General features: G+C 50.0%; 1 protein-coding gene across 2 annotated transcripts in view; it reads right to left on the bottom strand.

The window, feature by feature from the left end:
* CSMD2 (CUB and Sushi multiple domains 2) overlaps nt 1–16,207 on the bottom strand; it is a 252,563-nt gene that overhangs the window by 129,102 nt on the left and 107,254 nt on the right. For both annotated transcript variants that reach the window (XM_027661147.1, XM_027661148.1), the window contains exons 7-10: nt 15,481–15,593; nt 7,970–8,047; nt 1,887–1,974; nt 677–801 (exon numbers count right to left, since the gene is read on the bottom strand). In XM_027661147.1, coding sequence (XP_027516948.1) covers nt 677–801; nt 1,887–1,974; nt 7,970–8,047; nt 15,481–15,593 — 404 coding nt within the window. The remainder of the gene's footprint in view (nt 1–676; nt 802–1,886; nt 1,975–7,969; nt 8,048–15,480; nt 15,594–16,207) is intronic.

The following is a 16,207-nucleotide window of genomic DNA, read 5'->3' as shown; positions in this document are numbered from 1 at the left end:
AGGGATTTCATTAAAAATATTACAAGTTGTTCATTATTAGCATTACAAATATCACATTATTCATGGAACTCTTTGGAGAGGGAATGAAAACAAAATGGCCAAGGGCAAAATGGGCATCAGTGTGTTTTCCATTGAAAGAAAAACTCCTCCACTGAAAGAAAACTCCACTGGGGGATGGCTCATGGCACAGGATGATGCTACTGAGGAACCACAGCCCAAAAATCCCACTTGGATGCCCAAGAGCAGCAAGTTCCAGTTCAAAAAAAATCTCCCTCCATCTCTGCTTTTCCAGATTTTATTCCAGGCTTTCACCCTTTTTCCCTTCTCCTCCTTGTCCCCTAAAAGGCAATACCTGGAATAGAGAGATGACCCTTGGATAATGGGAAAGGGAGGGTGGGGAGGCCCTGGCACGGGTTGCCCAGAGAAGCTGTGGCTGCCCCATCCCTGGGAGTGTCCAAGGACAGGCTGGAGCAACCTGGGACAGTGGGAATTGTCCCTGCCCTTGGAATGAGGTGGCTTTTAAAGTCCCTCCCAACCCAAACCATCCAGGGGCTTCACGATCTCACCCAGGGACACCAAACCTGGGGGCAGGAGGGTGTGATGCTCCCAGGGGAGCCTGAGGGGAGGGGTTTTCCCACCAATCCCAGTAATCCAGCTGAGTTTTGTGCCTCCTCACCTCTGCAGACAGGCCTGTGGTCGCTCCAGGCCACGATGAGGTCGCTCACCCTCTTGCAGGTGATGCTCCTGGAGCCCTGCAGGTCGTAGCCCTCGTTGCAGGAGAACTGGATGCTGGAGCCCAACCTGGAAGGGGAGCAGGACATCAATTCCCAGGACTCCTGGCCCAGCTCTGCCCCCTCTGCCCCCACCCCGTGCCCAGAGCAGCTCCCGGGAATTCTGCAGGAACAGCCCCGGGGCCTGAGCTCCAGCAGCACATTCCAGCCTTCCCAGGAATTCCATCCCGTGTGGGAGCACAGACACAGCCCCAGGAGGTGACGTGCTCAGCATTCTCATGTGAAAAAGTGGAAAAAAATGTTCTTTATCTCATGTGAAAAAGTGGGAAAAAAAATGTTCTTTATCTGCTGCTGAGAGGTTTGTTCTTGGTTCTGTGGGTTTGGGATCCAGCCCCTTCACTGACTTATTCCCCCTTATTCCCTCCTTATTCCCCCAGGAGACACAATCCAGCTGGGAGACTTTATCCTGGGGCATTTAGGGACTACTGGGAATTCTCTTTTCTCCACCTTTACCCCTTTGCTGGATTTCAGGAGAACTTGGTACAACTCGGGTTCAACTGAAAGACACTTTTTGTGACCAAAAGAGCCACCACCAGCAAAATAAGATTAAATATCTATTCCCCATTGCTGACCATAGGCTGGGTCACTCCTACCCACTGGAAAGGAACATTTGCAACTGGAAGGGAATAACAGCATTGTTTGAAACTTTATAAAAAAAACAATTATCTCCCCCCACATCCACTCACTGACAAGGAACTGTATCAGTCACCTCAAACTCTCTCGGGGCAGGGCCATGATGGGGATAAACTGATATGAAAAGTGATTTTTTTTGGCTGTTAAAGGCAGTTTTCCTGCACTTAACCAGAGGGGGAATGACAATACACATGGATTGTACAACCTGGCTAAAAACCTGGGTTGTCAGAGGGTAAATACTCGGAGAGATCACCCCAGATGCTCAGGTGGGACACATATTTATCCACATTTATTCTCCTCCTCCCTAACGTGGGCAGGATTTTCAGAGAGGACACATCAGAGGTGGGCAGATGGTCTCTGAAAACAGACTCCAGAACGCCAAGGAGCACAAACATGGCACAGAACAGGAGCTTTGGCAGCATGCAAAAAAAAAACAAACCCCCACACGGAAAAGATTCTTACCTAAAATCGTTGCCTATTCTTTTGCCTCTCTCTGGAATCCCAGGGTCTGGACACATATTATGTCCCTGGGACACACCAACCTGAGTTACTACAAAGCAAAAAACAGCACATACAGAGACAGAATAGCAAAAGAAACATTCTTTCATCAACTGTCTTTGGTGGATGTGGAGAGAAAAAATGGCAACCGGCAGCTCGAAAACCCTGAACGTGTTCCGTTTTGTGAGGGAAGGAAAACCAGCTCTGGAAACGAATACCCTGGAATCATTTCAGCTCAGCTCGTGCACCAAAGTGTTTTCTAGGAAACCACAGCTAGGGACACGGTTTTCCCTCTGTTCCACTACAGAAGCACCTCTGAAACGAGTTGGGATTTGGTTTTTCATTTCCCCCATATTCTGCGAAATCACCCCAATTAACCAGCCCATTTCTGGAGCCCGGGATTAAAAGAGCCACCCAGGTGACACCCTACACCCGAGCCAGCGGTGCCAGGGGAAGAAACCAGCTCCATGGAAAGGCAGGTGTGTGATACCAGGGGGAAAAAAAACCCGAGCACGGAACAAAAGGCAGAAAGGAGGGGGGGAAATGCCAGACGAGGGGTTCCGAGCGAGTCATTTATGTCTGAGCGTGGAAAATCTTATGGAGCGACCTCAGAGTAACTGCCAATGACCATGAGAGCCATGGAGTTTCCATGAAACCATGGAAATCATGGAGTGACCCAGTGCTGATCCAGCTCCACTCTCCACCTCCCCATTCCCAGCCCTCTCCGGCCTCGTCCGAGGCGCGACCGAGCGTCCAGGGGTGGGGGCAAAATCCTGATTTCCACCTGGAATTCCAGCAACTCCCAAAGGGACAAAGAGGGGATTTTGCCACAGAAGCTGCAGAATTTGATGGTACCAAGGGGAGGACCCGAGGAAACCACGCCATTCCTTGGTGTGAATCTCAAACACCCGGATTTCCATCCTGCCTCTGCCTATCCCTGGATTCGAGGGGAAAGCCCAATCCTAATTCCCAACACGCTGCATTGGCACAGTGCCCCAAAGGCCAGGGCCAGATGGGTGATGGAGCAGTGACAAAAGCACGTTCCTCACGACACACACGTGGGCTCCAGAGCTGGAGCCCGGCAGGAGATGGAGAACAGGGACAGAGGAAGGGGAGAGGGAGAGAGAGAGAGAGAGAGAGAGAGAGATAAAGCATGTGGGGTGTCTGCACAGACTGCACAGGGGGGACACACAGAAAGCCAAGACCATCAGATATGGTAATTATCCAGTGGGTAATTACACCTGGAGTAGCCAGGGACTGCAGCTGGGAGATGGAAGTGTTCCTGCAAGGAGGGGAGGATCGCTGGGACAGGGCTTTTGTCTGCACCCAACTGCTGCTGCTGTGCCAAAACCATTCCAGCCCCTGGCCTTCTCCTCAGCACTGACATCTCATCTTGTGCCCTTTAGTTCTGAAAGGGCTTTTTTTAGCTCCTGGCCTCCCTTCCCACCCTGTGCTGGAGCAGGGATGGGGCTGTCCCCTGTGTTCGCACCCTGGTGTTCTCACCTTGGTGCTCTGTGCTCTCCTCTGGGTGTTTGAGGGCACAAAGGGAGCAGAAACATGGATTCATGGAAACCAGGCTCCTCAGAGGCTGTTTTCCCTCCTCTGCATGTTCACGACCTCATGTTAAGCTCAGTCAGGTGGGGAGGGGGGAGCGTGAAAGCAGCACAACCCTCTGACTGCTGCCACCTCTGAATGTCCCCCCAAAGGCCAAAGGAAAGCAGCAGCCCCTGCCTTCAACACCCACATTTTCAGCAGCTCCTGAAAATGAAGGGTCAGCTCAGCAAAGTCCTCGGGTGGCACCGACTTCCATGGGGTGTCTTCAGTCTCTACCCACACCCACTGTGACCCCTGGGCACAAACCAAGCCAAACCAACCCCCCAGGCTAAGGCTGGATACCACAAAGCCACGTGGGAGTGAAGGAAAAGTGCTGTGACTTCTCATCTTCCTCCTGTGCCTTGCCCAGAGTAAAAAAAACCCCTGAAGAATCCCCCCCTGGAACACAGACAAACACCGTGCATTGAGCTCTGGGGGCTCTTCTGGCACAACAAACCCCCTTCCCACAGCAAATCCTTCCTCCCATGGTCAACAAACCCCCCCAGACAACCCCTTCCACCCCACTGGGTGGGTTACTCTGCACTCTCACAGCCAGTTATTAATTCCCATATTTGATAATCTCCAACTCAGAGCCCTGGGAGGACCCAGAGCTGCAGATGACCAGGAAAAACAGGTTGTCAGCTGCCAGTCACACTTCTGAAGGCTAAAACCAGTTAATCTCTTGTTAGCTGGAGATTTATTAACACCTCCAGAACACGTGTAGATAAAGCAGAGAACAGATAAGATAAAAGCTGAGCAAGGGGGAAAGGAAAGATATCTCCATATCATGGGAACTCGGGGAATTCTCCTTGTTAGTGTGAAGGAAAGAGAAAGGGAAGAAGATGGATTAGATGGTCACTCACAGGAAACTTTTGTTCTCTCCCTTTTGTCTCAGACACACAACTAACTCAGGGGTTAGGAAGCAGATTTGTCATGCTGAGAACTGTCAGCCCTGTGTTCACCTTCCTCAGGCTCTGACTGATCCGTGCTGGGCTGTTCCACCCCCACAGGAATCCTTCAAGGTCACTGGAAAAACAATGGATCTCACCAGCTGGGATGAACTGTTCCATTTCTACATTATGAACTCCCAGGATTTTCTCTCCCCCAAAGTATGGAACTCGTTTTCCACCCCTTCGTTCTCCCCCTGATTTTTTTCCAACAGCTTTTCCCACCGGGAATTCGACGACAGCCAGTTCCTGATTGTTCTTTTTTTTTGCCACAGGAATTTACTCTTAAAAATCTGTTTAAAAGGAACTCAGAACCTTCCTTGGTTCTCTGATATCTCCCCAGGTTAACCAACTTCACTGAAACACTCCTAGGGGACAAGTTTTTACTGAATTTAGGAACATAAAACATGAACTACCCCCCACCACCTGATGCCAAAGCAGCCTTGCTGCAACGACCCAGAACTTCACACACTTGGTTGAGACCTAAAACTGCTCCAACCCCTCCAAAATGTACAATTAAAACAGATTTTGACAGATCTGAAGGTGCACAGAACTTTCACTCCTCCATCCCAGCCCTCCCAGTCCCCCCCAGCAGTGCCTGCTCAGGGGGGGCCTCCCTCAAAGGTCACAAAAGCACCTCAAAGGTCACAAAAGCAACTTTGGTGCTGTTTTGTAAGAACAAATACCATGGGTTTTTTTCCCACTGGAGTGTCCCCATTTACACCCTGTGTGCAGGAACAGAAACAGGAACAGAAACAACCTCCAAAACACAACCTAAAACTGAAAACTATTTCTTCTCTCTCAGACTCCAGAGCTGTGTTATTTTGCCTCTAAAAGTGATTAAAGCGAGATGTCCAAATTATTTCAGGGATGGTGAACAGCACAAGGCACTTGATTACAATTCCAAACAAACACATTTGACTACAACTGAACACAGGAAGTGCCTCCCCCCGAAATTCCAGAGTTTTATGTGGGTTTTTACCCCTCAAACAGCACCAGCACTTGTGATGTGACTTATTTGCCTCCATTCAGACCCACAAAACACAAGGGTTTACCCTGGCCAGGTGACCCCAACCCCAGTGTCCACCCAGTCAAACCCAAATTCTCTGCAAGACCTGCAGGGTTTAAGAAGAAACTCTGCAAGGCAGGATTTTGGGGCAGGTGCAAAGGGAATAACTGAGAGTAAAGCCCAGACTTGGAGGTTGGACTCTATGAGATCCCAGAGATCTTTTCTTTTCCAGCCTTAATGACTCTGTGATTCTGTGGCAGAGCTGTCACCAGGAGACACAGGCATTCCTAAATTTCTCATCTTTGAGCCAGAGCAACTCCAGCAACCCTCAGTGACCTTTATCAGCCCGTCCCACCTGCACAGTTCTCTGGGATGCAGCCTCGTGGAAGTGGCACAGCCAACCATGCAAATCAAAGCCACCAGGGGAAAGGAGCAGATAACACTCTGGGCTCCTTCTGCTGAGAGAAAAAAGCACCATTTCCTGGCGGCATCTTCCCTGGAATCAGCACTCCTGCAGCTGGAACATTCCCTGTGGGAGCAGCGGGGGAGCAGAAGGCCGTGGGAGATAGAGGTTAATCAGGGCTGGCAATCCAGAGCACTGGGAGGGGGCTGGAGGCACCAGGGGGGTGGGGATGGACAGAATCTGGGCCACTGGCACCATCTACACCAGGACAGCTTGGCAGCTCTCGGGCTGAGCTGCCTCCCTGCTCTGGGGTTGATCCCCAGGATGGGATCAGCACTCACAGGATGCTGAGCTGGCAGCTCTGAACCCCAATCCTGGGGTTGATCCCCAGGATGGGATCAGCAGGGCACAGGATGCTGAGCTGCTTCCCAGCTCTGGGGTTGATCCCCAGGAAGGGATCAGCACTCACAGGATGCTGAGCTGGCAGCTCTGGAGCTGCTCTGGGGTTGATCCCCCCAGGATGGGATCAGCACTCAAAGGATGCTGAGCTGCCTCCCTGCTCCAGGGTTGATCCCCAGGATGGGATCAGTACTCAAAGGATGCTGAGCTGGCAGCTCTGGAGCTGCTCTGGCAGGTGAGGATGAGCTGGGCAGAGGCAGGACTGGGACAGAGGGTTCACTGCTGTCTCCTGCTCGGACTCAGCACCATTCCCAGAGCCCACACAGAGTGTTAGAAATGGGTAAAAGCTGCTCCAGGGAAGCAGCTGAGCATTCCTGGGAAGGAGAAATGGGAATCCTACATATTCTTAACACCAGAATACTTCTGTCAACTAAAGACTCGAAGCCAGGCTGACATTTGTCATCCCCTTCCCCACATTCCCCACGTCCAAGACATCAGACCCCCCCACTCCAAACACATCCCTCTGTCTCCACACAGAGCCACTGGTGTTTTCCAACTGAATTTCATACTCAGTTAAGTGATCTGGAATGTTTATCACAATTAAATTCTTCTTGGCAAGCATAAATCACCCAGCCAGGAACATCTTGCACACCGAGTTTTTCTTTAAAATTGAATCCACTCCCTCTAAACACCCCCCAACGTTTTCTGTTCTAGAGATTTTGGGCAATTTACAGTTATTATTTGCCTTGTTGGGTCTTGCTCCTGAAAAACCAGAGACTAAAAGCACTCTCAGGTGAGCCACTCTCACTGCAGACAGACAGCAAAGCACATTCCAAATCCAGCCCATCGTTTCTTGACTCGGTTTTTTGTGTCCAAAATCCAACCCAGTGAAATGTCATGGACTGTGCACCAACACGAGCAATTCCACCCTCTCCCCTAAAAACTGAGGGAAAACCATGTTCCACTCTGCTCCCATTTGAATTCATATAAAATATTAATTTCATTAATTAATTCAGATCCCTCCTGTTCCACCTCAGGGTCCCCTCAGGAGCCCAAAGGTCTGTCCAGAGTCACACACGGGAAGAAGCTCCGAGTTTTGCTTCTGCTTTAAGAAGAACCTGATGGAAAGATGGATGGACCTAAAGGATTCCCCTCCTGCTAGAGGGACACACTGACACACCAGCCCTAAACACAGCCACCAAAACAGGGAGACCCAAAAATCAGTGGTACAAGCCCAGCACTGCCACGATTTTTCTGCAGGGACAACTGAATAAAATTCAAATAGAAAGAGAAAGAGACTGCTGCCACCTCTGCAGGCTTGCTAAAAGGTCTTCTTGGTGCTGTTCTTTATCCCTACTCCTAATTTTACAGCAACATTAACTCAGTTTTCCAAGTTCTTTCCAGCTGGACACTTTCCACACTAAAAGGCATCCAAAGCCTGTCACTGAGCAGCAGAATACAGTATATATTCCATATAAATATTCCACACACAGCCCCCAGTCCCCTCCAGGCCACTCTGAGGAGTTAGTTAGTAAATGCTTGTGAGCAGAGCACTGGGAGGAAGTGATGCAGTAATGGGGAGGGAAGAGAGGGAAAAGCATCACGACAAAGTTTTAGAAGATTACTGGAAGTCAAATGAAATGTTCAAGGAGATCATTTATACGAAAGACAGAGAAGGAAGAGCCAAAAAACTTACACACTGATGTCTTCTGGTTGTTGTCCTTGCTGGGCATGAGCTTCACTCCCCTGGACTTGAGCTCCATTTGCTTTTTGACTGCAGGGACAGATGGAAAACAGAGGGAAGACAAGGAAAAGGTTTAGCTGAGCATCAGGGATTGGTTAAAAAGAAAATGAAGCGACACTTGTACATCACCCACCCCCTGCATCCTTCCCTGGTGGCTGAGACAACTCACCCTGACCCCCCAAACCACGAGGGACCCTTTCATTCACCATGTTAGGGCTGGATTGGTGTCCTTGGAGAGCTTTTATTTGAAGATAAAAACGGGGTCTGACCCCTCCATCCCTCTGCAACCACACCATTAACACACCACAAATGGGAGAGGGGCAAAAGGGAAGCCCTGAGAAACCTCAGGGACCCTGAGAGGGAAATGCTCAGTGAGTTCCACCCAGTTTTCCTGATGCAGTTTTTTTCCATGGATCCATCACACAGCAAAGCCACTCTCTGCTTCCATAACCCAAAAACTCTAAATATGGCCTGGGGGAGTGTGAGGCTCAAAAAGGCAATAAAACAGCAGGGAAAAAAAAACCCAACAAAACCATATTATTGGTGAAGAGAAGGGTAAATCCACCATGAACAGCCACAGGAGGAGCTGGATGGTGACTGTGCCCAAGGTCCAACAGGAACAACCTCCCAGCAGGAAGCACAACATCCAAACCCCTTTCCAGGAGCCTTTTCCTGGAGCAAACCAGCCCATCTCCCACTTCAAACTGCTCTCCCCTCTTTATCTTCATCTTGTCATCCTTTCATCCCTAAATTAGCACATTCCAGAGACAAAGCTGTCAGGAAGAATTACCCCTGTCACTAACAAGGGGTTTTTTAATCATGCCATTTTATTTTTTTTTGGCTTAAAAACCAGCCTGTTTGGAACATCTGTTCAGGGGGAGCTTCAGACAGGGAGATGTGGATTGTCACTCCTTGAAGCTCACCTGGGGCAGTGCTTTGAGAGAGAGAGAGAGAGGCTGGATGGGAGCTTTTCATTCATCATTTGCTTACAGCTTTTTGCTTTCTCTTTAAATAAAGCAGGGAGAACTTCAAACTCAGCCCCCTGCACCAGCTTAAAAAAATATTCATGAGGAAAAGTCACATCATCCTTACCAGCACTGGTATCTTCAGCCTGTGCAGGGGGGGTTGTGTAGTTTTTAATTTAAGAGGAGAAAACTAATTAACAGCAGGCCACTATCAAAGGGAATCTAACACTTGGGTTTTTTGACTCTAAATCCACCTGCAAATGCAGCAGGAGGGGAGCAGAAGGTCTCAGGATGCCCCAAAGATCCCCAGAGTCCTGCAGGTCACGGGGTGGTTGCAGCCTGACCTCGAGGTTTTTAACAAATCCGCCATCAAGGGACCACAGAAAGGACACGGGGCTGCCAAAACTCACATTTCTGGGGCAAAACCCCTATTCCTGCCTCAACCAGGGTATCCTGCAGAACACTGCAGTCCTTCCCAAGCAAGCCCAGGGATAACCCTGCAGTTCCAGCCAATAAAACCCAGCCAAGTCTGAGCATCCAAGGCTAAATCTGAGCTACTGCAGGATGTGCTGGGGTGATTTTACAGGGTCTTAATCCATTGCTTTGGGGCAGCTTTACAAAAATAATCCCCATTTTTATGCTCTCCACAACTTCCCACTGCCAAGTCTCTTTGTCCAGAGGAATGTTTGTGCAAACCCACCCTTGGCACAGCACAGGGTGGGGAGGGAACCTGCAGCCTCAGGGGACAGGCAAAGATGCCAAGCACTGGTGCCCCCACCCAGGGCTGGGGTTGGTGCTGAGGGGGGGGGTAACACAGCCCTGGCAGGGTCAGGACACCCCAACTGCCCAACTCCAGCATTTCCCTGGTGCTGAACATCCCAAATCCAGGAGAAGGGAGTGGAACAAGATGGTCCTTGGGGTGTCCTGACCCTGGAAGGGACCCCAACTGCTCAACTCCAGCATTTTCCAAAGGCTGAACATCCCAAATCCAGCAGAAAGGGGTGGAACAAGATGGTCCTTGAGGGGCCTTCCAGGATCAGGACACCCCAACTGCCCAAATACAGCAAAAGGGGGTGGAACAAGATGGTCCTTGAGGTCCCTTCCAACCCACACCAACTGCTCAACTCCAGCATTTCCCCAGGGCTGAACATCCCAAATCCAGCAGAAGGAGCTGGAACAAGATGGTCCCTGAGGTCCCTTCCAGGGTCAGGACACCCCAACTGCTCAGCTGAACATCCCAAATCCAGCAGAAAGGGGTGGAACAAGGTAGTCCCTGAGGTCCCTTCCAACCCACATCATTCCCTGGCTTCTCCAAGGCATGGAGAGTTCCTGACAACCAAAGCTGCCCCATGTTCAGCCCTGCCAGGTGACAAACACCCCCCTCCAAAGCTGGGCCTAAGGCTCCCAAATTCCAGCACTAAGGAAAAGGAGCAGCACACACCAGACACTCATTACCAAGCACAACCCCAAATCCAGGACTGCAGCACCCTAATTCTCCCCTAATTGCATCGTGTCCCTTTCAAATCCAACTGATCAAGAGGGATCTCTGCACCCTCTGCCCTTAATCCTTCATTTTGTTTGGAGACAATGATTAAAGCCAAGCTTTACAAATGACTCAGTTTAGATTAAACAAGGCACAATCCAGCAGCACTCACTTTAGGGAAATAAATAAATAAATAAATAAATAAATACAGTTCTCCTGCTCTCTGCCCTCAAAAAATCTGGTATTTGAAAACCTGTTTTGTTTGTAAGTCGGAATGTGGAGCAGTACTACAAAGGGCTGTGTCAGGATAATTGGATGAACAGAAACTTCTGCTTTCTGCAGGGTTTTGCTGCTCACACACATTCAATAAGATCTAATGGAACACTCAGCATCCTTGTCAAACTTGAGAGATGACATTACAAGGCTTTTTCCAGTGAGCAGCCAGTCAGGGGGTGTTTCTTTTAAACCGTTTCATGTTGCTCTAAATGAGAATTTAAGAACACGTTTATTTATTTTTAATTTTGGAAAAACAGCATTTCAGCAAAAAAAAATAATAATAACAAAAAAAAAAAAAATATCTATTCCAGGAATCTCTGTTCTCCTTGCTGAGGGATTGCTGTTAAATACAGGCCTGCCTGACTTTCTCCTCCTCCCCCTGGGATGTTTTACCAGCACCTGGGATATTAAAAAACAGACAGCTTGTTCACAGGGGTTCTTACATTGGAGGTGAAGAAAATCACCCTCAAATCGACTGTTTGGAAAAATCTTCTTTTAGCCAACCTGTGGAATGGCTCTCCAGGAATCAGAACCTGCACAAGCACCAGGATTTTCCCTGTCCCTGCCATGGGATTGCCCAGGAGGCTCCACAGGTTGTCCAAGGTGAGCCAGAGCCCCTGTGGGGATCACACAACGGTGTGATCCGAGGTGAAGAGTGGAAGATGTGCCAAAAATGAAGCCCATAAATCCCTAACTGGTCCATACCCAGCTGGGTGGGGCTGGCACCAACCTGTGGGAGGTGTGGAAGGGGGTGGGATGGGATGAGCTTTGAGGTCCCTTCCAACCCCAACTCCATTCCATGGCTCTGTGAGAGCCTCAAAAAGCCATTTCTGTGGTGCACAGGTAGGACAGAGAGTCCACCAGCCCCTTGTCAAGGTGACAGCTCTGCTGGGATCTGCTCCCTGCCCCGGGCTGCAGTTCACCCCACCCATCTCCTGGAGGGGCAGGATGGGAGGGGAAGGGGATGGGCAATTATGTGTTGGTAACAATCAGCTGAAAAGCAATTTGGGATCCAACTCCTGCAAGAAAACACGTGCAGGGAGGGAGAGCAGCAGCCAGAGCATCACCCACATCTCCCCTGCACCGCTCCCAACTCAGCAGCTTCTCCATCCCTGCACTTCCAGCTGCCAGGGGGGACAGAGGACACCTGGCTGTGCTGCCACCTCTCCTGACAGGCACTTCTAGACCATGTCCTTCCCCCTGCAGGCACAGGGCACCTTTGGGAGATGGCAGAAGGGGAGAGAGGGAGGAAGGAAAAACACCCCGTGCATGGATTTCTCTCCAGTCCCTTCCACTTTGCTCTCATGGGGCATTGGGGGGGAAAAGTGTTTGCAGGAGCACAAGATTCACCTCAATAAAAGGGAAAAAGGGAAAATATTTAACTCTGCCAGGAAGGGAAAAATGTGCTGTATTAAACAAAAAAACCAACCCTCTGCACAGGCTGATTGTATCTAACCTTGCTTTTACATTCACACAGTGATTTCCAAACGAGGCCACGGATTAGGAGGAGCTGAGAGGGAACAGGCAACGAGGGTGTTCTGCAAAAAACTGCGGATCAATTTAAACAAGCTGGAAGGGAAATTGTTTTCTTATAGATTATCAGCAAAGCCAGACCCCGTCTCAGAGGACACAGGGTGTTAATAAATGATGTATTTACACATCTTCGGAAAACAGACAACAAATTAGATTCCCCCTCACCCTTCCTCTCCCTTCTCCTGGACCAGCCTGGGCTCTGATTCATCTCTCCTGATGAAAAATGCAGTGGAGTTGCTCTCCTTTCTATGGCATCACATGGCCTGTTCTGCAGGTGTTTCTCTCCACTGGGATATTTAGGTCCAGGCAAGGTGATGCTCCCAAGGAAAGGGTCATGCTGGGTTTTTTTGGAGGTTGTGCTTGGGCACCTCGTGTTCTCCAGCCACAGATCCCACTGGCTGCAAATGTCCTGCCCTTGGATCTGGGAGCTTTTGCTGCTTGGCTTCTTGTTTGGAGTCCCCCACAGCAGATTCCTGGAAAAGCTGCAGCCCAAGGCCTGGACAGGGGCATCCTGTGCTGGGTCAGGAACTGGCTGGAGGGCCTGGTGGGGATGGAGCTGCATCCAGTTGGGATCTGGTCACCAGTGGTGTCCCCAGGGCTCAGTGTTGGGCCCAGTTCTGTTTAATATCTTTATTGATGATTTAGATGAGGGGATTGAGTCCATCATCAGCAAATTTGCAGATGACACCAAGCTGGGGAGGGATTGTGGATCAGATGGAAGGCAGGAGGGCTCTGCAGAGGGACCTGGAGAGGTTGGAGAGTTGGGCTGATTCCAAGGGGATGAGGTTCAAGCAGGCCAAGGGCCGGGTCCTGCACTTTGGCCACAACAACCCCCGGCAGCTCCAGGCTGGGCCAGAGGGGCTGGAGAGCAGCCAGGCAGGAAGGGAGCTGGGAGTGGGGATGGACAGGGAGCTGAACAGGAGCCAGAGTGTGCCCAGGGGGACAAGAGGGCCAATGGATCCTGGCCTGGATCAGGAACAGTGTGGCCAACAGGTCCAAGGAAGTGATTCCTGCCCTGGACTCAGCACTGGTGAGGCCACCCCTGGAGTGCTGTGTCCAGTTCTGGGCCCTCAGCTCAGGAAGGACATTGAGGGGCTGGAGCAGGTCCAGAGGAGAGCAACGAGGCTGGGGAAGGGACTGGAGCACAAGTGCTGTGAGGAGAGGCTGAGGGAGCTGGGGCTGTTCAGCCTGGAGAAGAGGAGGCTCAGGGGAGACCTCCTCACTCTCTGCAGCTCCCTGACAGGAGGGGGGAGCCGGGGGGGGTTGGTCTCTTTTCCCAGGCAACCATCAGCAAGACAAGAGGGCTCGGTCTGAAGCTGTGCCAGGGTAGGGTTAGGTTGGAGATTAGGAAGAATTTCTTTGCAGAGAGGGTGCTCAGCCATTGGAATGGGCTGCCCAGGGAAGTGGTGAATTCTCCATCCCTGGAGGTTTTTAAGATGAGACTGGATGTGGCATCAGTGCCATGGGCTGGGAACCACAGCGGGGTTGGATCAAGGGTTGGACTTGATGATCTCAGAGGTCCCTTCCAACCCAGCTGATTCTCTGATTCTCTGATTCTATGAAATTATTGAAAATAAAGTACTGAAACCATCCCTAACAGACAGAAGGAACCTGACAAACCCCACAAAAACCAGCAAGGGGAGAAAAACGAGTGGCAGGTCCCCCCTGCCAGGCAGACCAGGGCTCTACCTCAATGCCACCTCAAGAACAGTTGTTCAGTTCATCCTTTAAACACTCAACACACAAGAGCACAGTTCATTCTGTCTGACAACCCAGTGTGTGAGATTAGAACCCCCTGACATTTATCTAATCAGGGGAAATTATAACATTAATCTTTACTTTTCTATTTAAGGAGAAAGGATGACTCAGGCAGGTGTTTTAATAGAAAGCAGCACTGCTGACAGCAGAGGGAAAATGTCCTACCAAAAGGCATCAGCTGCACAGGGAAGACAAAAGGGGGGTGGTTTCCTTATAATTTGAAGTAATTTATATGTTCAAGGAAAGCCAAGAGGGTTAAATAACAATGGTGGTTCAGAAAGCAAAGCTAAACAACATTGCTAAGGCTGAACAGCCAGGGAACATCCCAACTGGGCAGGTTATCCAGGGAAAATCCTCTCCCTTTCACTCTGCTCCTGTTCCTGAGCTGGGGCACTTTCCCTCAAATTCCTCAATTCCCCAGGAGGAAAAGTGCTGAGCTGCACTAACCCCCCCTTGGAGGGTGCAGCTCATTCCTGCTCCTTCCCTGCTTCCTTTTCCCTCTCCTTCATCCTGCCCCCAGAGCCACAACGTCCTCCAGAGCCATCCCAGGGAATGCTGCAAACAGCTCCAAGGAATTCCTTCCAAAATCCCCCTTTTTAGTGACCCCCTGGTCCCCCCCAGGAGCTGCCCCAGGCCAGGGCTGCCCCCAACCCCAGGGCAGCAGCTTCCCTGTGCTTGAGCCACCTGCCAGGACATCTCCTGGCCCTCAACAGCACCTGAGGATCCCAGTCCACACATCTTTTTTACCCCAATCCCAAAATCTTTTTTACCCCAATCCTGAAATCTTTTTTTACCCCAGTCCAGAAATCTTTTTTACCCCAATCCTGAAATCTTTTTTTACCCCAGTCCAGAAATCTTTTTTACCCCAATCCTGAAATCTTTTTTTACCCCAGTCCAGAAATCTTTTTTACCCCAGTCCAGAAATCTTTTTTTACCCCAGTCCTGAAATCTCTTTTTTACCCCAGTCCCAAAATCTTTTTTACCCCAGTCCCAAAATCTTTTTCTCCCAGTGCCAAAATCTTTTTACATCCCAGTCCAGAAATCTTTTTTACCCCAAGCCAGAAATCTTTTTTTACCCCAATCCAGAAATCTTTTTTACCCCAGTCCTAAAATCTTTTTATCCCAGTCCTGAAATCTCTTTTTTACCCCAATCCAGAAATTTTTTTTTATCCCAATCCAGAAATCTTTTTTACCCCAGTCCCAAAATCTTTCCAAGGCCAGGCTGGAGCCACCTGGGACAGTGAGATGTATCCCTGCCCGTGGCAGGGGGTGGAATTAAATGCTCTTTAAGTTCCCTCCCAACCCAAACCACTATGGGATTCCATCAAATCCACACTTCCAGGGATTCCAGCTGGAAAATTAACGCCAGCAGGACACAGAGGGCTCATGGAGCTGTGGATTCCCAGGAAAGCAGCATGGAAGGGGGGGGGAGCAGCAGGAGTGGGTACCTTGGTACTGGGCACTGAAGCCCTTCTGCCTGTGGTTGCCATCAGAGGTGAAGTGGAGCCTCAGCCAGTTCTTGCTGCTGATCACAGGGGCAGGTAAATTCATCCCAGTGAACCTGCAAGAGAAGGAAAAAAACCCATTAGTGGGTGGGAATCACCCCCCACACCCACCTTTCCAGGTTTCCCTGCTCCCACACGGATCCAGGAAACCCTCAGGGGGTGCCCAGCAAAGCACCTCCACCCCCCAGGGGTTTCCAGCCAAAGGATTCCCCCAAGTTTGTTCAGCTCCTGCCTTTCTGTTGGCTCAACCCACTCCAAAAAAGTCTGTTTGTCTCCACTGAGGAGCAGGAAGGAGTGCAAGAACCATCTGATTTTTTTCCTCTAAACTGCCAGAGGATTTTGGGGTTGGGGTAAAAAAGATTTCTGGACTAGGGTAAAAAAGATTTTAGGACTGGGATGTAAAAAGATTTCAGGACTGGGGTAAAAAAAGATTTCAGGACTGGGGTAAAAAAAGATTTCTGGATTGGGGTAAAAAAGATTTGGGGACTGGGATAAAAAGATTTCTGGATTAGGGTAAAAAGATTTTAGGACTGGGATGTACAAAGATTTCAGGATTGGGGTAAATTGCCAGACAGGAGAAGTGATTTATGATCCACCCCAACCTGGACAAGATCAGAGCCAGAAAACAAGGTGAAAAGCTCCCCAGCCCTTCAGACCTCTTTATATTTGT

Source organism: Corapipo altera, unplaced genomic scaffold, assembly GCF_003945725.1.
Source record: "Corapipo altera isolate COAL_440 unplaced genomic scaffold, ASM394572v1 201, whole genome shotgun sequence".
NCBI classification, from domain to species: Eukaryota; Metazoa; Chordata; class Aves; order Passeriformes; family Pipridae; genus Corapipo; species Corapipo altera.
Note: the sequence above shows the minus strand (reverse complement) of the source record. Positions and strands in the feature narration are given on the sequence as shown.